Genomic DNA, 25,919 nt, shown 5'->3' with positions numbered 1-25,919 from the left:
GGTGTCAGTATTTTCAGTGTTTATCTTAACCTGAGTTACTACAGCAGGGCATTTCAGGTATGGTCAAATAAGCTACAGTTACAGGGAAGTTTTCTAAAATTGACTTTCCAATACTTTTGTATGATTTACTTTTTAGCTTTAGCAAAGAGAGATTAGATTTTCCAATATGTATTCACAGCCAACCCCAGATGCGCCGCTTGAATAGACGCACCTCATTTTCCCATTGATGTAGATCGGCTATTTTTTATGCGGTATAAATCCGTATAAATGAGGCTTTAAAATATGCCCTATGGTGGCTATAGGCTTCCATAGAGCACAGCAGAAACATTATTTTTTGTTTTTAAATTCTTATCGCACGAATTTTGCAACCCAGTTTGTTTTCACCCAGTGTCAATGATCTAATGTAATCTTGGGCGCTGCACTCCCTCTGCCAACCTAGGGAGAGTAATGGACTGACCCCATGCTTCCTTCAATGCATGAGGAGTCCAAGCTGCTTCTTTTCACCTGACGGTGTGTACTGTGTAGTTTCCCCGGTTAGGCGTAGAGTGTGGAAGGAACGCGTTATTCCAACCAGTTCCTTTCCCCTCCATCAGGAGGCTGTGGATCAGGAGGTCGAGCAGGTCGTCCAATGATCCGTGGGTCAGTGGTTCGAATCCCTGCTCCTCCTGCCCACATGTGGAAGTGTCCTTGGCAAGAGACTGAACCCCACATTGCCTCCAGTGGTTGCTACCATTGGTGTGTGAATGTGGGAAGTGAAGACGCTGGCGTTGACTGTTCGACGCTTCACCTCCCAATGTATGAATTGATGGACCATTGTAAAGCTTTGAGTAAGCACTATGTGCATAGAAAAGCTCTATAAAAATGCAATCCATTAATCTAACTCTGGAGTCTGGACCAATTTTTACAGCCTCCACAGTTAAATTAACACTCATAGGACTTTGCTGTGTGGCAGTGTTTACTGTTTACTATTTGTTTTAGAATTAGACAAAACCTAAACGTGTGCGCTTCATTCTAGAGACATCCACCTCCCACTTTCCATGTCCTGACCTACTGTATAGTACAGTATGTCCTGCATTGTCACTATGGCAGTCCCTGGCTGGGAATAATATACTGTAGCTCAACCACATGGTCAATCTGCTGTCATGTCTCTGCACTGTGTGATTGGTCACTGTCAAGTACAGTAGGTGGCGCGAGCAGGTGTCACTTTTTGGGTGGAAAATGATTTCTCCCACAGTTTTACGCCTATTTAATCCATTAATAAAATGTGCCCATCGTTTATAGCGCCCGCACCACTTTTACCGACAGACAGGATGTTGTTATGAATGTGTGTGTAGCAGCTAACAATAGCCACAACACTAAAGATGCGATCGACAACAACGGGAGGTAAGAATAAATCTATCACGACTGGCGACTGGACCACGGAGGGCCGTCAAACACAGGATATTTTTTTATAACTAGGCGGGATGATTTAGATCGCGAGTTATTAATGTTTTAAGATTTTCGTTGTCGTCAGCTAAACATTTTCGATGACGTGTCACTGTTGTGCAACACCGAGGATTGCGCATCTAGGCTGTGGAGCGATGCGATCCGTTTTCATATCACTAATTTGATGGAGATTAATCAATCTGTGTCTCGGGCACATGACCGTGCACTTGAACTTGACGGTGATTTACGCCATGGGCCATTAAACTGTTAAGTAAACCTGCAAATCGATGTGACAAAAAAAACATTGACAATTAGTCATCTAATTTCCCTTTAATTGTTCCCTTTCAGCATCCCTTTCCCTCAAGAGCAGCAAGTGTGATTGACGTAATTACTTTTGGAAGACATCTGTCTGTCACATTATCTGTCACACTGAAGTCCTGAGAACAGAACATCTGTCCCTTGTTCTGGGTGTCAAAACCCCTTAACTGTACAGAAAGCATGATTTTTGTCCATGTGACTTGATGACAAAAGAGAAAGTCTTCCACCCAGCTTGATAAATATGTACAACTATACGTGGCTTTCTTTGTTTGGAGTAGCCTACCATCAATTCATGACCAGCTGAAAATGATTGACAGGAGACAGCGACTTTTGGGTAGCTTTGAAAAGATTGTGTTCAAGGATGTTTCATGTTCAATTATTTTCAAGTGGCGTGCGTGCGTGTGTGCACGCGTACGTGTGTGCACTTATGGACAACTCCAACACAGCTGTGGATGATTATTGGAAGTATTGGCTGTATTTACTATCGTTGGGTTATCATGAGACTGGAATATCGATCTATTTTAATAAATCATTATTGCAATCGGTGTGCAGTAATTCACTTAAAAATGTACAGCATCATTAACTTCAGCGTTCATATACAGTTGCATTTGCTACATCAACAGTAGTCAGTCCAGCTAGCTAATACCAGGGTAATTGGAGGACAATAAATATTATAGCCTTCAACTGACCTGATTTAAAATGGAAATTCCATTAATTATAATAATTGAACAATTGCATTAATCTCATGGCCTCAGACAGTTCAATCAGGATTTGTGAAGACGAAAATGTTTCTGTATGAGCCAGGAAATGCTATTTAATGTTCTAAAGCTATTTGAATGTTCTAAAGCTATTTCCTTGGCAATAGATGAGTAGCTAATTGTGTGCACTGAAACAACCTTATAGCAAATCCAGTTCTGTTGCTGTGGTGTAAAAAAAAAAAAAAAAGAAAAGGAAAAAATGATTTATCCCTGGAACAAAACGATTTCATTCTTCAGTGAGCTGTACTTCAGTGCATACTCAGAGGTCAGGGTTCGAGACAAACTGTTCTCTCTTATTTCCAACTTTTCAAATAAGTAGCACAGAACATTTAAACCATCTTGGCTAGTATATCAATTGTTTACTGTATTGTTGCTAGGGTTGCCTTGTTAACCCCACTGGCTGTGCATGCCTGATGGACTGGCAGACAAAGCAGCTGGCCAACAACTCATTAGCCTGATTCATACGTGGTTGTGTGCTGTTGTCGGCGCTGAAAATAGCCGGTTGCGACGACGCGTCGTGAGCTTGTCGCATGGCCACCTCCGTACGACAGCATACAAATTGAGCATTAGCCTCCCTCTGCATCCAGAGCACAATGTGGACTCATTGCAAAGCTACAGGTAGACACTGGAGAGAGCTACTGCCCTGCAGTGAACAGCAGCCACTGCACACCACCACTGCACACACCCATAAAACACACACATGTACAAACCCTCAGTATAAGACTGCTATTACTATCCCGACTAAAACTATGCTGGGACCTGCATGGGGCTTTGCAGCATTAGGCCTAGTGGTGGCTGCTGGTGAGCAACTGAACTGTATAGTCTAGTCTTGCATAGCCAGAACTACTCACACCTCCCCAGAAATCTGAGTAATCTGTTTGTCATTTCCATTCACAAAGATATATTTAAAAAATATTTTTAGATCTTATTTTTTTCATTTCCATTTCTAGCAAGCTATATGCTTTGATATTTTTTTTTAAATTTATATTAGGATATATTTGCACGATTGTAAAGACGAAACAGAAGTGGGGTGGAGGCTTCACTTCCGCTTGCTCATGGAAAGGGCTTCCGTTCTCTATACTGTATGACCGGGAGGCAACAGCCTGGCCACGCCAGACTAGCAACTGTCTCTCAGCCCCAACCAGGTGTGTCAACGTCAGGCCCTGTGAATATTCATTACATGCCTCCGCTGCAGATTAACCCCCCCCCCCCCCCCCCCACCCCAAACACGCCACGGTGCCACCCACGCATCCCCCATATCCACTGGGACCAAGCCACCCTGACATCTGACATACCATTTTACACACATCCTGCTTGGTGTGACGCGCATTACACCGTGTGTGTGCAGTGTTCTAAGGTTAAGGTGTCTAGCTCAAGGGCAGTGTGGCATTGAGGCGACGGGTACTGTATGGTCCCGCTGGGAATCCAGGGGGCCTCTTCATCTGTTCAGACCCCCCCCCCCCCCAGCTGGTAAATGCACTGTATTATGCCTGTTGAGGTCACGCACCAAATACATGATCACTGACTTAACCCTGATTTAATTTTGAGGAACTGCGTGCACTTAGCATGCGTACGTTGCATGCATGTGTCAACGCACATGGTGCCAACTGTCACTTCTTTTCCATGAAAATGCTATGAGGGAACTTGAGCTCCACCTTAAAAATAAAGAACATTAGAGATCAAGAGTATTGCAATAGTCTATAATCCTGCAAATATGACATACATCCAGTGGCAGGGTTCCGTTCCCGCAACACGCCACAAATGCAAGTGAGCGGTGGAGCGTCTTTTCAGCCATTCACTGACAAACGAAGGACCGGAAGTAAAAAATCGGTTATGTAACGTGACCCGCGAAAGACCCATTTTGGGCGGGAACCCCTTTTGGTGTTATAGCATTACGTTATGCTTTATAGCTATTGAAAAATAGCAGACCTAGGTCTGCTATTTTTGAAAAATCAAAGAGCCACTGACATAGAAACATAGCTTTTTTCAGAAAACTGTCAGGATGTAGAAGACATTTTTAGAATCTGATCTCAGGTCAAAAAGGGTTAATTATGGTACCAACCAACTTCAGACTCGGTACCCGACATCGATTGGTTTTACGGTTGTCCGGAACCGCCGAACTGATCGATATGTCCATAGGTATATCTAGATATTCCTCTTTTACGTAAATTAGTTTTTACAATTACAAGTAAAGAGTTAGTATAGCTAGAATTCGAGACAGAATGTAGTATATTGAAAGGATGAGCCCCTTGAGATGCCTCATCTCATTTTGGGGGGGTAATCAACTCAGATAGATAGATAGATAGATGGAATGTGATAATTATGTCCACAACAGTTATGTCCCACAACAGAACACCCACATAACACACATGTGCACTCAGATTATTCATTAGTACACCTCGTGCACACATCAAGTGCACAATCGCACAAAGACACGCACATATGCACCCAGAAACGAGTACCATTAGCTCGCTACTGTGGAACTAATTGTTGGTAGAATTGATTTCTTATTTAATTACAAGACGAGCAAATTAGTTTAAACCATTCTATACGGGAACCCATTTTGGTGTTAGCATCATGTTATGCTTTAGCTATTTAAAAATAGCAGATCTACCGAGTGGCGCGATACGAGCTTGTAGGTCTGCTATTTTTTTTGAAAAATCGAAGAACGACTGACATTTTTAGAATCTGATCTCAGGTCAGAATGGGTTGATCAGACCAGTGTGTGTCCAGTGGAAACCTCGTATGAATCTGATCTCAGGTCAGAATGGTTTAAACTAGAAATATCCCGGAGCCGCTCAAGGGGAATTAAAGTGTAAAGTTTTCAGTAGAGAGGAGAATGAAATTGGCTATGCACGGCGGTTGGTTTATATGGCTGAGTGGGAGGATTTTATTGTTCCCGTTTCCAAGTTTATCAGTGTGTACACAAGCGCACCCCGGAGAGAGACTCTGCTGGATCATTTTGTTTAATGCACCTCCCATTTAGTTTAGATTGAAAGAGGATATTAGTTTAGTTGCCTGGGCGATCCGGGCCTCCAGCTCAACGATGCTGTTGTTGCCATGGCGAGGGAGGATAACGATGCTGTCAACGACGATGCCGTGGTAAGGGACAGATGAATGCACCGAGCAAGCCAAATTAAATGCGGAGACGTCGGGCGAAAACATGAGAGATAATGTCTTGTCGTCCTTGTTGAAGTATGCCAAAAGTAATTCCTCAAATGCAAAGTATGATTCTACCCCCGAATAAACGTCCCCAGCATTATTTGCACTTGAACGTGAGACATTGCTAACCGCTGTTGCCTATCCAGGGGGCAGACGTTAGTCCAACGTACCAACAATCTGACATATGTGGCCAGTTAAAACTCACCCGTAGCTCCGACATGCGTGGCCGGTTAAGACACATGCGTGGCCGGTTAAAACTCACCCGTAGCTCCGACATGCGTGGCCGGTTAAGACACATGCGTGGCCGGTTAAAACTCACCCGTAGCTCCGACATGCGTGGCCGGTTAAGACACATGCGTGGCCGGTTAAAACTCACCCGTAGCTCCGACATGCGTGGCCGGTTAAGACACATGCGTGGCCGGTTAAAACTCACCCGTAGCTCCGACATGCGTGGCCGGTTAAGACAAATGCGTGGCCGGTTATAATTCACCCGTAGCTCTGACATATGTGGCCGGTTAAGACACATGCGTGGCCGGTTAAGACCAGGGGGGCAGTCAGACAGATATTTTGTGAAGCCACAAGGAAATCGGGATTTCCTGAAAGTTCTTATAATGGCCTGTTGTAGTGTCCGGTGAGGTAAATATTTCTACCTCAAGTACACTATCTAACTTGACTAAAATTAGACAAATAAGGACGAAGAGTTTCGGCATCAAAACCCTCAGACGATCAGATGAAGGAGCACGCAGAGAGATGTGAATTGAAGATGGATTGTATTTATTTGCAGTAAGTCAGACAAAGACAGAGGGCTTCCCGCGGCCCTTGAGTTGAGCCGCGGAGCCCTAGAGCTGACCGTCCGGGCAGGCTGCCCCCACAAGACTAACTCCACATTGTATTTACAGACATATATATATGCAGTTTTCCATCAAACAGAGGAGTTTCTGGGAGGGGTTTTAAACTTTAACATATCAACAGTGGCATAGAAATGCATACAGAGTGGCCTCTTCGTTGAAACAATAGTATGCTACCTTCCTATCACACCTGACCAACCAAGGTACTTGACTATGCGTGATTGCCTTTAAACTTGCAGACAGACAGACTAGACAATCAACTTAGCACAGAATGTAGTAGAATAAGAATGGATTATTGAGTCTAGATACGACATTCCCCCCTTTCAGCGGACTTACCGTCTGCTGAATACAAAATGTGGAACAATAATTCCCTTATACCCCCCTTGACCCAATCACATGTACTATACTAAACATTAGGAAAGAAACAACAGAAAGTTACACTTTAAAAGTTCCCAAAAATAATTCCAGGCATCATGCATATATGAAAATTGACATTTGCACTTTACATTTAAGATATACAGCTTGTCATAAATGATTTTCATTACAGTGGGTATACATAACATTTTCGGATCAGTGGAGAATTCTCTTTGTGTTATTTCAAACTCTTATGGCTAAAAAATGTTACAGGACAATATCACAGGGACCTCTCTTTGGAGACCCACATGAAACACGCCGTCACTTTGTCACTTTTGACAAAACAAAGACCACTCAAACGAAGAAGGAATCGCATTTTAAGCCCTAGAGAACCACAAAGAGTAAAATTAAACTCTCTTTAAACACTGTACATTTTCGGCTGCCAATTGCCTCGTAATTTAATCACTATTTGGACAAATAAGTAATCTCAAACCATGCAAAAAATGGAAAAATGATTAGCACAATTAACTGACATTTAAACACACCACACCTTTGTCTTACCCTGTGTTTCCATTTTTAAAACACACAAGTTTTTGCAGACACGCTTAATAATCCATTTATACTTTGAAACTATTTCCCCTCAAAAGTTTGATCCGGACAACAGCACGCTGCAACTTCACTATTCCAGTACCCCTTTAAGGCCTGGTAAATGACGAATCGACCTACGCTGCTACCGTTTCCTCACTCACTCCCAAAGTTCCAAGTTATCTCGATATTAACAGCAAAACCTTGCACGTCGCGGCACCTAACTGCCTTTTTTTAGTTGACTATTATTCGCACACTAAATTTCATACGAGAAAACAATAATTAGCTCTATTAATACCAAGACGAATTACGTACTGACGCGTATTGATAGGGCCACTATCGTCCGACTGACTACAGCCACATACAATTGTTTCAATCGAGCTAAACATATTTAATCATTTCCAAGACCCCCATAGGCTCTTTAATCAACTTTTTTAACTAATTTAAACTTCGACAAAACACATATCAACACATGCCTACATATATGTTGAATAAACTTACATTACACAAACGTTTTGAATACAGATAGATTGTTGAAACTCTTCCATCTGTTATAAATGAACTATTCTAGTGTCCTCTTCCATTGTCTCTTAACTTGCTTAATATCTATTATTCGTTTGAGAAAAAGTCAATCTACCGTAAAAACACAGTCACTGCTCAAAAATGAAGCGATAAATCAATATCAATGCTACTTTTTCACCAAAATTACTCTTAGTCCCACACGTATTACTACAGTGAAGTAATAGACTATTAACCTATTCTGACTACCATTTTCACTCTGGTTAATTTAGCCCACAAATTCGACACAGAACTTATTCATACTGTATTTTAAATCCTTCTCAAATATAATTTCTCCCCTCTAAACATGTGACTTGTGACGTACCTTTTGTGGTCAAACTGAGAACTGCATCATGTTATGAAGAAAACCTGAAATGTTTTTTCCGCGCACTCACGTGTGTCCTTTGTCCTTTCGTGTCCCACTCCCATCCAACACACAGTCACACTCCCCCCTTCCAGACATTATGAATATGAAATATCACACAATGACTGGAAAGAAAAATATGAACTCTGTGTAGCTACAGGTCGATCAAAACGCAACACGTGAGCTTGCAGATCTGCTCTGTTTGAAGAATGAAGAATGAATTGAAAACGTGGTCGCCGCTCTCGACCGCTGATGAGATGAATCGCGCCGTGCCGTCCGGTCGCCGCATTGTCGGACTCGGAGACCCCCCTTGGTGAAGACTCACTCGTTGAAGGCCTTGTAGAACGCCTCCCTCCGGCCGCTGCTTGCTCGCCGTGAAGAGACGCATCCGCTCGCCGCTTGTAGTGTCGCCTTCCCCGGTCGGATCGCCGCCGCTTCCCGCCGAGATGTGGAGATCCGCAGGTCGCCCGTCGTTGCGCTGTAGAGGCGCTTTGTCCCGCTGCTGCACGGCGTGTCTGGAGAGCCGGTCCCTCCGCTTCGTCGCCGTCCATGTCGGAGAGCACCGCACGTGCTGTTGGTCCAACCCCCGTCGCCGAATCCCTTTGTTCCGCCGACCGCCGTTCGCCGAAAAAATAAAATTCCAATTTGTCAAAATTGTCCACTGATAGTCCAACGTTCTTTGTACCTGGCATGGAATTAACCACCCCAAAAGTAAATCTGTTCAGGCTCCATTATGAGGTAAATATTTCTACCTCAAGTACACTATCTAACTTGACTAAAATTAGACAAATAAGGACGAAGAGTTTCGGCATCAAAACCCTCAGACGATCAGATGAAGGAGCACGCAGAGAGATGTGAATTGAAGATGGATTGTATTTATTTGCAGTAAGTCAGACAAAGACAGAGGGCTTCCCGCGGCCCTTGAGTTGAGCCGCGGAGCCCTAGAGCTGACCGTCCGGGCAGGCTGCCCCCACAAGACTAACTCCACATTGTATTTACAGACATATATATATGCAGTTTTCCATCAAACAGAGGAGTTTCTGGGAGGGGTTTTAAACTTTAACATATCAACAGTGGCATAGAAATGCATACAGAGTGGCCTCTTCGTTGAAACAATAGTATGCTACCTTCCTATCACACCTGACCAACCAAGGTACTTGACTATGCGTGATTGCCTTTAAACTTGCAGACAGACAGACTAGACAATCAACTTAGCACAGAATGTAGTAGAATAAGAATGAATTATTGAGTCTAGATACGACACCGGGTAGCTCAGTGGGTAGAGCTCTCGCCTTTGGACCACAGCTTCATGGGTTCGATCCCGGGCAGCGCCAACTCAGCGAATGAGTAGCACGGCTTGGTGCAGCAAGTCGTGCGGGAAGTAGTGGGAGCTGATGGTAGGTGTGGCGCTCCACCTCAGCAATCCATCTCCCAGGGGTCTAGCGCATTGTAACGGGGATAGACTCCCACGTGTTACCGGCTGTTACCGACAATAAGCCACTCCCGACCTACTTCATGAATACTTTTTGCTTCCAGTCACTAGTTTAAAGTCTCATTTCTAATGTCATAATATTCTTTTTGGAAAATTATGGTCCCATTTATTAAAAAAATGACCATAAAGTCGTGGCTACCGTTACAGTCTATGATCGGGATTCCCCACCCACTCGAGTCAAAATAAAAACCAACTAAGAAGAAGGGGGGGAAGTCCCGCCTCGTTGTCTGGGCCAGCCAATGGGCCAGCTGGGCCCAAACGGATCTAGAAAGATGGCGACTTACAATTCAAGGACTGACAGGCTTCATTTTACGTTCATGTTAGACCCGGGGAACGCTTTGTCCATATTTTTTACAGTCTATGGTTAAGACACATGCGTGGCCGGTTAAGACACATGCGTGGCCGGTTAACCCATTCTGACCGGGCACCCATTTTGGTGTCAGCATCATGTTATGCTTTAGCTATTTAAAAATAGCAGATCTACAAGCTCATATCGCGCCACCGAGTGGCGCGATACGAGCTTGTAGGTCTGCTATTTTTGAAAAATCGAAGAGCGACTGACATTTTTAGAATCTGATCTCAGGTCAGAATGGGTTCATCAGGACCAGTGTGTGTCCGGCGGAAACCTCGTATGAATCTGATCTCAGGTCAGAATGGGTTAAGACACATGCGTGGCCGGTTAAGACTCACCCATGGCTCCTGCGTGCGGTTAGGGTTAGGTTTGGGTTTTGGGGTAGGACGTCGGACCAAAGTAGTGTCTGACTGTTAGTACGGATCGGCCCCCGTCCTATCCACCATGATCTACTACAGAGACACAGTACACGTCATAATCCTGAGCATTATTTTGACCCATATGGGTGCATTTTTTTCCACTCTTTAGAATTGGATTAAACACTCAGGATTTAACGGTGTGCTCACACTTGGCAGAAGAAGCAGATGGAGAAGAGGAATGAGAGATGTCAATGTGAGGTCATCAGCATACACGCCCACAAACATCAAGTTTGCCTTATAGTGCGAGAGAGAGAGAGAGAGAGAGAGAGAGAGAGAGAGAGAGAGAGAGAGAGAGAGAGAGAGAGAGAGAGAGAGAGAGAGAGAGAGAGAGAGAGAGAGAGAGAGAGAGAAAAGAGAGAGAGAGAAAAGAGAGAGAGAGAGATGGAAACTGCTGAGTGCGAACACGGTTATTCCTTCCTCGTTGGGAGACCCCCGCCCCGCCGGTGCCATCAACATCACTGCCCCGGTTGTCGACTCATCACATTTCTGTGGAAAATGAGATTCGCTGTACTGTGAAGACTGATGATCTCCCTTTAACCTCGGCTACTGAAGCACTTTTCCTGCTCTAAAATAGCAACTGAGCCTTTTCGTGTTTTCAACCCCCCCCCCCCTCGTGATCTCGTCGTCGGAAGCGCCTTGTTGACTTTGAACTATACGCCCTCGCTCGTACTCGCCGGATGATTTGAAGGCGGGGTCTTGTTTTTGAAACGAACATGCGTAACTCAAGGGCAAACGGGAGTGTGGTGTGTGATGATACAATGTCTCTTTGATACACATTTTCATCAATTTGAGCTTTAAGGGCATATTGTTGGCCCCATAGGAGCTAATTGGACATGCAGTGTCAAAGTGCAGTTGTGCAGCTAATGAGCGAAGCACGCGGTGCTGTCATGGGACCGTGCTTTTCAACCATTTTCATATGAATGTCCATTATTTATTTGGCATTTGAGCCACAGACCTCCATTTGATGAGATTTTATCCAAAACTAAAGGATATTTTGCTATCGTTGGATGAGATTGTGTCCACAATTCCATGCTGTGTTGATGTTGGTACCATTAGGAGAGATAACAGGCAAACGTTGATCACAATAATTATTCTTGTAAATTGACTAATGCAGATGTTTAACAATAATGTGACTCTTGAGAGCCTAAAATTAAACCAAATGGGCCGTTTAGGTTCATTTTACGCTCTCAAGCGTTAAAGATCTATGGGTCCATTTGGTTACCAACTCTCCATCATTTAGCTGGGGACCACCTGGAACCCCCTGAAGGACCACTGGTGGTCCCCGTACCACTGGTTGAAAACCACTGAATTAGGACATCTGAGCTCACACTGTGGTGTTCTGTTGAACACCACAGGACGTTTAGAGACAGATGAGACAGCAAGTACCACATTTGAAATGCAGTGAGTGATAGATGAAGTAAGGGAGAGCGAGTATATCGTAGTTAAAGGAGAAAGAGAGACAAACAGAGGAAAAACTATTCTCTCGGAGCACAATGGTGGATGGTGCGCTCTCCAGCTAAATAAATTATCACGGGGGGGCTATTTTTAAGCTGAAGTGTAAATGCAGTAATCCTCGGTGCAGGAGTGTGAACAGCGAACAGAGAGAACCCACATGAGGGAATACAGCACTCTCTTTCTCCTCCCCCCTCCCTCCCCCATCTCTTCTCCACTCTCACCGTCTTTTTCTCCGCGTCTCCACCCTGTATTGGCACCTCCTATCCTTTCCCCTCTTTATCCGTTCTGCTATTCCCCTCTTCATTTTTGTTTTGTCCGTGACTCTTCCTCTCTCCTTTTCTGCGCTACGCTGCCTTTCATATGGTAAAGCCCTCCTTTCTGTGTCAGAGTATTTAGCTTATCGCAGAGTCCTCTTTGGGGACTCCACAGACTTCCATTGTGATAAACAATGAGGGGCCTTTTGAACAACACAGGGAGGGGAAACATGCAAGTGGCACGCAGAAAGAGCAGCCGGAGCGCTGCGGAGGGGGTTGGGCCGTGCCAGGCTGTTTCCGGATCTCCAAAGCCAATTGTTTTGCAGCCCTATATGTATAATGTAAAGGGCCTGATGTTTTTTTCAGCCCGGGTCCCCTGGCCTATTATGGGATCAATGCTCACTGGAAAGTTCTCTCTCCCCAAGACGCTGTCGTTTTCTTTTGCAGCATTGTGCTGTTTTGGTATGGGCGAGGGGACCCTCCTGCGCGGCTGTTTTAATAGCACATAATGGGGTGTCGTTAATCACCAGGCGCGGGCTGAGGTTTTACAAGGTTAATGATGGCGTAGCCGAGCTCTCCACGGCCTCCCATTCCTCAGGTATTTATCAGTGTCAGGATAAACCTGTGAGCTTGGCGTGGTTCATAGCTCTCTCACGCTGTGTCGCGCGCTCTCTCTCTCTCTCGCTCTCTCTCTCTCTCTCCTCTCGATGACTCTGCCCCCCCCCTACCCCAGCCCTTGTTCCTGCCTCTCTCTCTCTCTCTCCTCTCAATGACCCCCCCCTACCCCAGCCCTTGTTCCTGCCTCTCTCTCTCTCCTCTCCCCCCCCTACCCCAGCCCTTGTTCCTGCCTCTCTCTCTCTCCTCTCCCCCCCCCTACCCCAGCCCTTGTTCCTGCCTCTCTCTCTCTCCTCTCCCCCCCTACCCCAGCCCTTGTTCCTGCCTCTCTAACTAGCATATAAAAGAGCGAGAAAATGAACTGGAGCTTGAACGGTGACGATGATGGAGCACTCTGCGACGATGCTAGCTACAGCTCCAGTTTCGCAATCAACAAATTAACATTTTCTAACTTGGCATCAGCAGGCTGATGCGCAGAGGCATCCATCCATAGTGCACATTCTGCTTTGAGCGTCGGGCTGAAACCGTAACACGAGAGCTAAAAATGAGCTTTGTAATTCAATATATTAACAATTAATCCCAGCTTTAGTCATACAACCACAAGTCATAATATTTGCACACACACAGGCACACACAGACACTTGGGTGGCTCCTCTACCCTACGGGAGCCATTCTCTTCTCCGTGAGCGACAGGCAGTAGTATATTCTGCACACATATGGCTCATTGTGATGACAGCACTCGGGTGGATTGCGTCAATGTGGTAATCATGGTGAAATCGGTGGATTCTATGCAACGCCATCAAACGTCTTAACGACCAGCACTGGAGGCACACACACGCACGCACGCACACAACGCATATATGCGTACATCTGTGCTATATCTGTGATGAATTTGTTTATATCGTTACGCTGTTGTTTCTTTTTTTCCATTGCCATGTTTAAGTCCTGGAGGCCACATTGAGGATGATTTCCTCTCGCTAAAAGCAGTAAAATGAAGTAACTGTAGTGAGCAAAGTAAGAGGGGCCCTGCTGAGCAAGAAAAGGAATTGGCAGCATTGAGCCATGCTCTGTGTGCATGTTTGTGTACATGTGCTGAGTTCTACAATAACTTATACGTTTCCATTTTCTATCCAGTCTTTTTCAACTAACCACCCCGTCTTCTCACATCCCTCAAACAGTCAGAACCAAGCAGGTGCATACCGTATAGGAGTGATTGCCTAGGCTTCATAGAAGAAAGTGCCCTTTTTATGTCTGCATAATTCCTCCCATTTATAATATTTCTCCTGGCAAACCACAGTTGCTTTCCACCCTACTCTCATTCAATACAACGACGACTAGGCTCGAGGTTGTTTTGTTTTCCCCTCCTAATAAAGTCTGTTTTGTTTTTTAGTGAGGGAACAAGGCCTGGCGTGCTCAACTGTGGCAGTTCAGCCTGCCACCAACACAGAACTTAACAAACAGGGTTGAACTCTGAATTATTCTTTATGGTTTATGTTGCAGAGAATGAGCTTTGTTTGACGTTATGTTTATTGTTTCCATTTGTTTGATGTTGGCTCCAGTGTAGGGAGCATACCAACTGTGGGTTTGTGTGGGGAACATGCCAACATTGGTTTTGTGTATAGTGGGAAATTGAGTACTCTAATTGTGTTTATATTGAGTGGATATTTTGAGTAGTGTGTGACACTCTAAAATGTGTATTGACAAATGTAATGTCTCTGGACATAGTGAAATGAACTGGTGTAATTGTGGATTCAGTTAGGATTTGGTTTGGTCCAGTGGGAGGGGCTTAGCCTATAAGTAGGGAGACCTGCCACTGCCAGATAGATCAGTCAAGGTACTGTATGACTGTGGAGGTGTGAGACCCAGGCCAATCTTTCCTGTTCCATGTTGTAAATACTTTTGTTTCATTTTGATCCTTGGATTTATGTGTGTAAAAGGTGAATAAAACAACCCACCTCGTTTCTGCACCAGGTACTCTCTGGCCATCTTTTTCAGTGATTTTCCAGTGTTTTCACTATTTTCAATGAGCCTAACTTACTACCCACGCTAGGCAAAGTGTGACATCAACTCAAAGAGTATGACGGATGCCGACCTAAAAAGGCACAAAAATAGCAACTGAAGTTGTCAGAGCTCGCAAATATGAGCATGCAGCAGAGCATAAGCAAACAGACGTATTTAAAGCTGTAGACCTTCCTCAGCGCTTCTGAGACATATTTAGTTTGTGGGTCTGAGACTTGGTTGTAGGACATTGCCAAGTTAGTAATTCAATCAATATCTTCCATATTTTTAACTTAGGTTTTTAACTGAACTTTTGCTTGAGTGGGTCTAGAATCGTTTAGCTTCCCAGGAGTAGAGCTCTTCACGGGTCACCTGGTTCCGAAAAGGAAAGTGTGCGAGTGGCCGCGTGCGCCTTGACTTTGCTGCGAGTGTTTATGACGGTGTATAGTTGGTGAGTTGTCAAAAATGAGCTCCAACAAACGGCTATGGTGCATGTGACTGAGTAGATGGAATAACAAAAGACCAACATTGACAACAAACAAAACACACACACACACACACACACACACAGAGAGAGAGAGACGGAGTACATGCAAGAGAGAGAGAGAGAGATGCAGTACATGCATAAAATAGACTGATTTATTTAACCTCGCTGGGTAATGCTGATGTGAAGTTTTGTTTGAGAGAGGGGAGAGAGAGATGGGGGCGGGGCGGGGGTGGAGGAAAACTTCCTGTCAGTTGTTTATGTTTGTGAAATCAGGGCAGGAAAAGAAGGAAGCGTGCTAGCAAGCAAAGCAACCGCAGAGAGAGATCACGATGACCTATTTTGAATGCAGTCTGAAAGACGAGGCTCCCTAAAACCCTATGTGAGGGGCACTGCATGAGGCTCGAAACAATATCCCACCTCTTAATGCCTCCCTCTGCGTGCGCGTGTATGTGACGCGACGTGTTACATGTGCAGGGTGGTGTCATGTGTGAAGGCGTCTCTGTGATGTGATATGTGGGCAAGTGTGAAGGCGTTTGTGTACGAGTGATGTGTGCAACTCTTTGCCATAATTTATTAGAGTTCCTTCCTAAACATATTCTCTCAGAGCCTGAGAGCATACAGTACAGAATGTGATGCAGATGAACTGCAGCACGCCTTGGCTGCGACATCTACTGCTGTCAGCCTGTGTAGGTCAACTGGAGCTGTTTCCCAAACAGTGGGTCGGGACTAGAGACTGACACAGGAGTGGATGTTCACTCCCGTCCCAGCCCACTCCCACAGGAACAACTCCCACCCTGTCCCACTCCTGGTAGAATGACTCCAGATCCCACCCTGTCCCACTCCTGGTAGAATGACTCCAGATCCCACCCTGTCCCACTCCTGGTAGAATGACTCCCACCCTGTCCCACTCCTGGTAGAATGACTCCAGATCCCACCCTGTCCCACTCCTGGTAGAATGACTCCCACCCTGTCCCACTCCTGGTAGAATGACTCCCACCCTGTCCCACTCCTGGTAGAATGACTCCAGATCCCACCCTGTCCCACTCCTGGTAGAATGACTCCCTCCCTGTCCCACTCCTGGTAGAAGGACTCCAGATCCCACCCTGTCCCACTCCTGGTTGAATGACTCCAGATCCCACCCTGTCCCACTCCTGGTAGAATGACTCCCACCCTGTCCCACTCCTGGTAGAATGACTCCAGATCCCACCCTGTCCCACTCCTGGTAGAATGACTCCCACCCTGTCCCACTCCTGGTAGAATGACTCCCACCCTGTCCCACTCCTGGTAGAATGACTCCAGATCCCACCCTGTCCCACTCCTGGTAGAATGACTCCAGATCCCACCCTGTCCCACTCCTGGTAGAATGACTCCAGATTCCACCCTGTCCCACTCCTGGTAGAATGACTCCCACCCTGTCCCACTCCTGGTAGAATGACTCCAGATCCCATCCCACTCCTGGTTGAATGACTCCAGATCTCATCCCGCTCCCACTCAAAATGACTCCCACTCCCCATCCCGCTCCCGTTGTTGTTCATTTATAGTCATGAGGAAAGGCAATGGATTTTGTGTTCTTTTTAGATTACTGTGTTTCATGCAGTTTTAGGAATTCAAAATAACCGATCTACAAGCTCACAATGCGGCACACATTTTCTCTAAGTTGCGGTCCCGGGGGGAATGTATAATTATCTCTCTTTTGGGTCACAGACTAAAAGGTTTGGGAACCACGGCGGCTTAGCATACTGGTGCATATATCAGTTACAGCCATCGTGTCCCTCTGAGGTCAGACGCTTAATCCTCGGCCACACCTGAGAAGGCTTTGTTGGGAAGGACCGACGGGCTAGCCATACCTACAGCAGCATACCTAACATGTAACACCGGGTGCTCCACTGAGTGCGTTGCGTTGCGTTTGGATGGCGTCAAAAAAATTACCGAATGGTGGAATGGCTGACGCTGTCCAGACACTGTCCAAACGCAACCGTCGGCAGTGGTTCAGAATCATCTTTATTGTCACATCATCACAAGTAAAAAAAATCACACACCTGTGTGAAGTGAGTTGGCGCTCTTATGATCATGCATCATCTCATTCCGGCCAATCACAATTTGCGTCCTCGCTTTTCCGTCTGTTAATTATAAAATATCTCACTGCTTGTATAAGTGAGTGACAAATAAAGCCCTTTTGATCTACAGTATATTCTGTCTCCTCACATGCTCCCATATGCGACCATAGATAGATAGATAGATCTTTATTTGTCATTGCAACGTGTACAACGAAATTAAAAGTGCCAACCAATCAGTGCATCATATCACAAAACAACATACTGTACAAGCTAAAACAAAAACACACATGACTTCTTGTTATTGCACAACCCCAGCAGCACTAATGCACAAACATGTAATTTCAGCTGTTATCGCACAACAAACCCTTATTGTACTTAAGATAGCAGAGAAACGGCCCAGGCCGTAGCGTAACGGTCTGGGCACCGGACTGGTGATCCAGTCGCGGTGTGCCGCGGGTTCGACTCCCGGACCCGACACGGCCTTTACCGCATGTCATCCCCCCATCTCTCTCCCGTTTCCTGTCAGCCTACTTTCTATCCCTTAAAAAATCAATAAAGGCGTAAGCCGCAAAAAATATCTTAAAAAAAAAAAAAGATTGCAGAGAAACTAAAAAGTGTCACAGCAACAGATCATTTTTAGCAGCATTGAGTGCAAGTACCGCTGTGGGATAGAAGCTGTTACTGAATCTGTTGGTCTTGGACTTGATCACTCTGAACCGTCTGCCTGATGGCAACAGTTCAAACAGTGAGTGAGCGGGGTGGGAAGTGTCTTTTATAATGTTCAGTGTTTTTTTATGACAGCGGTCTCTGTGTAGTTCTTCCAGTGTGGGGAGAGGGCAGCCAACGATCTTCTGTGCCGTGTTTAAGACCCCCTGGAGCTTTTTCCATAGCGACCACCAGTAGAATCTAATATGATGGTATTAAAGGACCACTTCACCACTTTTCAACCCATCTTCATATAATAGGTCCCCACTAATAATCATGAAAAAATGGCGCAATTCTTTTCTACTCGGTCTGCGTCTCATAGGAGGGCTGTGGGCAGTTCAGAAACCGTCTTCCAGTGACATCATCGATGGGGAATACAAGCTAATAAAAACTGCAGGCTTTCTAGTCCTGAAAAGTTGCAATGCGAAAATGGAAGCCATCGTTCTCACGATAATGAAAATCTAAACATTTTTGTAAAAGAATCTTGTTTAAAAAATAATCTGCCTAATGATGATGTCACTGGAAGACTGTTTCTAAACTGCCCACAGCCCTCCTATGAGACACAGACTGAGTAGAAACAAATCGTGCCATTTTATCATGATTATTAGTGAGGACCTATTATATGAAGATCGGTTGAAAAGTGGTGAAGTGGTCCTTTAACCCATTCTGACCGGGCACCCATTTTGGTATTAGCATCATGTTATGCTTTATCTATTGAAAAATAGCAGATCTACAAGCTCATATCGCGCCACCGAGTGGCGCGATACGAGCTTGTAGGTCTGCTATTTTTGAAAAATCGAAGAACGACTGACATTTTTTTAATCTGATCTCAGGTCAGAATGGGTTTAATCAGACCAGTGTGTGTCCAGTGGAAACCTCGTATGAATCTGATCTCAGGTCAGAATTGGTTAAGACACTGATTCTCAACCCTTGGACCCCCAGTTCCATACGCTTTACGTAGACGATGTTCATCTCAGGAACTCCAAACTACACTGTGAAATACTCTGACAGTTACAAGTGGAACCAAATGGACCCCCGTCACGTTGAGAACCAGCCAACAAACCACTGGAAGTCGTTCTCTTCCCAAACTCCCTAATCTCACAAGCCTCCTCTCCGTGCTCCTGGTTCTCTCTGCTTTCTGCTCTGTGGCGTCGTGAGGTGAGATCATCACAGAGGTCGTGCAGGGGTGTGTTGTTGAGGGCTGCGTGTGTCACACTGCTGCTAATGTGTGGCTTTGAAGTGGCTGATTTCAGGGGGTATACAGTTCTAGTCGGTGCATGGGGAATCAAGTTTATACCATTATATAGGGGCACGGTGGCACAGCTGTCGCCTCACAGCTAGAAGGTCCTGGGTTCGATTCCCGCTCGGGGCGCTGTGGGTGCTGGCGGCGTGTTTCCTCCTCCGCGTCATCAGTGCCCATACCCGAAGGCGGGGTTGGCGAAAGGGCCTTTCTGTGTGGAGTTTGCATGTTCTCCCCGTGTCCCCTAGGGTAGGTACCCTCACAAAAACATGCAGTAATCCTGGTCTCTAAACTGCCTCCCCCTGGCCAGCCGGGACGCCTGATGGAGGGGAAAGGAACTGGTTGGAATAACGTGCTCCTTCCACGCGCTACGTCCAACCAGGGAAACTCCCCCCTGTCAGGTGTAAAGGAGCAACTTGGACACTCAAGCATGAAGGAAGCATGAGTTAAGTCCGTTGCTCTCCCTAGGTTGGCGGAGGGTGTGTAGAGCCCAGGATCACATCACAGGATGATTGACACAGGGGTGAAAAATGGGTTACAAAATCGTGGGACAAAAAATATAAATTATAAAAAAGTTTATACCATTATCTTCTTATTTATCCGTCATTTTATCGGGTCACGAATGTCCTTTGTTCTGCTCGGCTTTGTATTATGCTTTTAAAATCATGTATATACAAACATCAACTAAATAGAAACGCAAACACAGATCACAGAATTTCAAACAATGAACTTGTGCAGAGCCGTATCAAGAGAAAACACTCGCAAAACACCACTGGGGGTGATTCGTGATTATGTTATTAATCCAAAAGTGTCCACAGTCACGGCGGGGCTCCACTGCAGCCACCGAGCGTCCGTCAGCATCGTGTCATTGTCAATGCAGGGATTGTCCCCTTTGAAAAATAAATGTGTGCAGGTTAGCGTTTGTTGGTAGGGGGTCGGACTAATGAGGAAACACTGCTGTTATTAGCAGTTGGCCGCTGCCGGAAAATGCACTCGCTCTCTCTCTCCAGTCGTGAGTGATGGGGAGGACTACAGCAGTGGGCTCAGTACGCAACCCTGGGGAACTCCTATATTGAGGGCGAAGGTGCCGGTGGGGTCCTGTGCTCCTGGGGTCTGGCAGACAAGAAGTCATGGACCCAGGCACACACCGCAGGATCCAATGCTAGGTCCACTGCTTTGAGAGGTGAATGTGATAAGTGAATTTAGTAGTTACTCGCGCACACACACACACACACACACACACACACGCACACAGTCAAATCACAGTCACAGACTGACCTTTTTCATGTGGGTTTTGCAGATTATACAAATCTTTGTAAAGAATGGAGCTGGGATTCATTTCCAGACTAATTTCCTCTGTTTTGTCCTTGAACATTGAGACAGGCAGCACACGTTAAAATCCTCTATGTTAATTGAACTCCTGAGAGAGTGGAAATGGACCGTAAGGGTCCATTTGTGTCCAGACTTAAATTATCGTTTTTACTGTGCACTGTGGCAATAATCATCACCTTTTAGTATAGGCTTTTCCCAGGTTCTTTTATAATTAAAATCTAGTTCATGAGAGATGGTTTAGATTTAGAAGATTAGTCTTATAAATGAAATGGCCCCATAATAGTATCACAACAGCAGCTGCATGTTTTTCATGAATTATAATAACAAAGTATCCTTGAAATTTAAAGTGTGTGTGTGTTTGTGGTTGTTTGGGTTCCTGCACAATTTCTATGCATGAGAGAGAGAGACAGAGAGACAGAGAGAGAGATATTTACCTACATTGACATAAATTGAGCGTCGCAGTCCTGCCCCCTACCAGGGCCCATGAAATGATTCTCCGTTCATTTTCCTCATAGACTTTTCAAAAAGTATTTATTTAAAGACCTTTTAAGCATCGTAAAAAGCCAACTCTTGTCGTGACAATTCATGACAACAAACACAATTTTTTGGGCCAAAGAATTAGAAGAAAACGGCAGTTACAACACTCTTTTTGTTGTTTTTCTTCTTTTTAATGATTTGTTTGGTCCAAAATATTGTGTTTATTGTCATGATTTGTCACGACTCGAGTCGGCTTTGTCCGCGGCGTAACCGTCTTTAAATAAATAATTTTTGAAATGTCTATGGGAAAAATGCATTGGGGATCATTTCCTGGGCCTGGCATCGTCATGACAGGGGGCGGGACTGTGACGCTCTATACAGTAACTACAGTAACACATGTGTAGGTACTCGCTATTATTATTCCTAGTCCCAGACCCCACTGAACGGGCGCTCTGACAACTCAGCAGGAGTCTGTTAGTCAGCGACAGAGATTGCCCTCCCCGTCCCCGCCTGCCAAAGACTGGCCAATTGTATTCGGATGCACCGGTTTAAGCATTCAAACCCCACAGTGGTGGGCAAGGACTTTACGCTTGCACCACCCAAGCGCCCCCCGGACAGGATAATCTCACTGCCGTGCGTGCGTGTCCAGAGTTAAAGGACCACTTCACCACTTTTCAACCTATCTTCATATAATAGGTCCTCACTAATAATCATGAAAAGGCATGATTTTTCTCTACTCAGTCTGTGTCTCATAGGACGGCTGTGGGCAGTTTAGAAACCGTCTTCCAGTGACATCATCATTAGGCAGATTTATTCTTGATTTTTGATTTTTCTTTTTTTTGAAGGGACAGACAGTAGGCTGACAGGAAACGGGAGAGAGATGACATGCAGTAAAGGCCGTGTCGGGGTCCGGGAGTCGAACCCGCGGCACACTGCGACTGGATTACCAGTCCGGTGCCCAGACCGTTACGCTACGGCCTGGGCCGGCAGATTTATTCTTAAACAAGATTGTTTTACAAAAATATTTAGTGAGAACGATGGCTTCCATTTTTGCATTGCAACTTTTCAGGACTGGAAAGCCTGCAGTTTCTATTAGCTTGTATTCCCCGTCGATGATGTCACTGGAAGACTGTTTCTGAACTGCCCACAGCCCTCCTATGAGACACAGACCGAGTAGAAAAAGATTGCTCCATTTTTTCATGATTATTAGTGAGGACCTATTATATGAAGATAGGTTGAAAAGTGGTGAAGTGGTCCTTTAACAGCTCAACCTATCCTATGTCGATACTGAGTGACTAGACTACATTATGCATTCCCTGTGTGCCTGTATGTCTGTGTCAGTGGCTCTTTGAGCCTTTAGTTTGCATGTGGTAGTGGAAGCCAGAGAGCCTTGACTATTCTCTCTGGGTCCTTCGGGGTGGGAGGGAGGGAGGGAGGCTGGATTTGAAGAATCTCACCAACTCACTGACGGCTTGTCAAGACCCTCCTACGGACTGTGATGAATTTCAGCCCATTGTGTGTGTGTGTGTGTGTGTGTGTGTGTGTGTGTGTGTGTGGGGGGGGGGCATGTGCACGTGCAGACAGTGTTTACATACATGCAGAAATGTGGGCTTTATTCGGTGCATTGTGGTTTGTCGATAATGATGATGAATTTTATGTGGAGCAAACACTGTGTGTGTGTGTGTGTGTGTGTGCGCGCGCATGTGTGTGAGTCTTTGTGTGTGACACAAATCCCACAGCTAAATTCTGAGTGTTACTGTAATTTAACCGTTACAGGTTACATTCTGTTACTGTAATTTTACTGTTACAGGTTAAATTCTGTTACTGTAATTTTACTGTTACAGGTTAAATTCTGTTACTGTAATTTAACCGTTACAGGTTAAATTCTCTCCGAGTTGAATGAACTGTGTAGGAAGGCTTCCGCATCCATTTGTAGCACCGTTTCTGTTGACATGCACTCTCCAGTGTTCTGTGATTCCCTTTTTTTTGCCTTGCTTAAATTCATTTATACGTGGAATATCAAATCTGCTTCATCCTATATAGAGTATTGTGCTCTCTTTGTGCTGTCTGTCTGTCTGTCTGTCTGTCTGTCTGTCTGTCTGTCTGTCTGTCTGTCTGTCTGTCTGTCTGTCTGTCTGTCTGTCTGTCTGTCTGTCTGTCTGTCTGTCTGTCTGTCTGTCTGTCTGTCTGTCTGTCTGTCTGTCTGTCTGTCTGTCTGTCTGTCTGTCTGTCTGTCTGTCTGTCTGTCTGTCTGTCTGTCTGTCTGTCTGTCTGTCTGTCTGTCTGTCTGTGGGTCTGTCTGTCTGTCTGTCTGTCTGTCTGTCTGTCTGTCTGTCTGTCTGTCTGTCTGTCTGTCTGTCTGTCTGTCTGTCTGTCTTTATCTACGCAGTCGCAGACATCACATACTCTGACAGGAGTCTGACTCATTCTAAACTCTAAATGCTGTGCGTGCGTGCGTGCGTGCGTGCGTGCGTGCGTGCGTAAATGGTTCCGTATGCACTATATATGCACTTGATAGACAAGCTATTGCTGTCCGCCCCCTCTGTTTGCGCTGCCCGCGAGCACAATGATGCCTGCCGTTATCGATTTCTCTCCTGCCATTTTATAATTATGTCTCCTCTCCTTTTTTATTCTATCCCCATCTGTCTTTTATCCTCTCTGTCTCTTATCTCTCCTCCTTATTCTTTTTTTCCCCCTAATTGCCCCTCCACCACCCCGGATCCATTTTTCCTGCCTCACTGTGACCATGGTTGTTATCTCGGCCCCCTTTCGTTTGATCTCCACTCCTTAATTTCCTCTCTCATCTACGACAACTTGCTCTGTTCACCCCTGTCCCCGTTCATCCCCCTCTTCACGCTGTTTTCTTTCTATTTTTTCTTTTGTTTTTTTGTTTGTTATTTAATTCCTTTACTTCCGCATTCTTCAATTCAATTCTTCTCTCATGTTCTCAATGCATCTGTCTTTCATCGTACATCGGCTTCGCTCTCCCACTTCAAACACCCTACATTTCATTCCATCCTCCATCCGCTCCCTCCCTCCATTTCTCTGTTTCCTCCTAACTCTTCTTGTCCTCCCTTGTCCTCTGTCTCCCCCCCCACCCACCCCCTCTCTCTCTGTCTGTGCCACAGCTTCTCTGGAGTGCTCTCCAGGTTCACCGTAGAGTGAGATGGACCAGAACAAACCAGCCAGCCACCACAACAAGTACCCAGATGGCCGTCGACCTTTACACCTTCAGCTCACGTATGTGCTCCAGCCGGACGGTGGATCCGCCTCCTCCCTGCCCTCTGTCCTTACCCTGGATGTGCAATCAGCGCTCCTCATTCTGTGACCACTGGCCCCCCCTGACCTCGACTCCCCACACGGCTCTTATCTAGAAGATAAGTGACGCTCGGTTACAACCCCGCAAACAAGTCCCCACACTGTTCTCATGTTCTGGCTCGAGTATTTCCTCAAGAGTCCAAACGACTTTCATGGAACCCTTTCCTGGAACCCGACCAGTAGTTTCCATTATATTTGTCCCCACGCCGTGACATTTCCAGTAAACCTTCCAACTGGAATTCTTCTCCTATTCCTTCTACACCTCACCAACACCCCCACCTTTAAAGAAGCAGGCCAGGCCAGCAACCAGGCCAACACCCCATCCACATGGATTCTGCATTGGCAACCGGCATCAAAAAGCTTGGCTGGAGTTTCTAAAAGCACTTTAGACCATTGTCTCACAATTGGACAAAACGTATAATGTCTGTGTGCTGAATTGCTTTTAGGAGGAAACCACTCCCACACTGTGTCTGTTAATGTTGAGAAGGGGGACACGTCACCATCCATCATGAGCATAATAAACATAGTTTCCTGGCCTTATTCCCTCCCTGTATGTTCCTCTATATGTAGCACCCTGATGTACGTATGTAGCACTTATTGTGTGTTCTAAATGGTAAAATAAATGGTAAATGGTGCATTTATATAGCGCTTTTATCCAAAGCGGTTTACATAGATTGTACATTCACCCATTCACACACCGATGGTGGAGAAAACCATGCAAGGCACTAACCTGCACTTTGGGAGCAATTAGGGGTTCAGCATCTTGCTCAAGGACACTTTGACACTTACTCTCTCCAGTTAGTGCATGGTGGTGTTAATCACTATTGAGACAGGGTCACTATACCCTTCCATGGACGTTAGGTAGGGGCTATAGAAAGACTTTGGGCTGGTCAGATGTTTTGTGGGCCACTCTCTTGCTCCTTCTTTGTCTGTATGTCTTTCGATAACGATACTGCAACAACGGTAGGAGAGTGACACATTTTTCACATCAATGTGTGTGTTATTGTCTGCTCTCTCTTTCTGTCTCTCTCTCTCTTCTCTCTTTCCATCTGTGTGTGTGTGTGTTCTGTGTACCAATTCAGTAAACAGTGATTGAGCTTGACTGTTGAAGTGTCTCTGAAGTTTCTCCCCATCTTGCTCGAATTCACTATTTTCTCCTACTTCTGTGTCTGGACATTGTGGATCACTGTCCTATAGAGTAAACAGAAAACCTGTCCGTTTGGGAGAAATGCACTGTGAAAGAACTCCACTGTGACAAAACTTCACTGTGGAGGGGAAAAGGCAACAGTTTAAAAGAAAATAAACTGGCAACACACAAGGCACTATATGGTTAAAAGATGAGTTGA

The 25,919-nt window shown here is 45.4% G+C and overlaps 1 protein-coding gene across 1 annotated transcript in view; it reads left to right on the top strand.

The window, feature by feature from the left end:
• Positions 1-25,208, top strand: part of samd12 (sterile alpha motif domain containing 12) — a 144,631-nt gene extending 119,423 nt beyond the window's left edge. Inside the window, exon 5 of the mRNA XM_083767479.1 lies at positions 24,384-25,208. Coding sequence (XP_083623605.1) covers positions 24,384-24,415 — 32 coding nt within the window. The 3' untranslated portion in view covers positions 24,416-25,208. The remainder of the gene's footprint in view (positions 1-24,383) is intronic.
• Positions 25,209-25,919: the final 711 nt, after the last annotated feature.

This window comes from Protomyctophum parallelum (assembly GCF_964188405.1).
Source record: "Protomyctophum parallelum genome assembly, chromosome: 1".
In the NCBI taxonomy this organism is placed as follows: domain Eukaryota; kingdom Metazoa; phylum Chordata; class Actinopteri; order Myctophiformes; family Myctophidae; genus Protomyctophum; species Protomyctophum parallelum.
The sequence above is the reverse complement of the archived record's forward strand: the minus strand, read 5'-3'. Positions and strand labels throughout refer to the sequence as shown.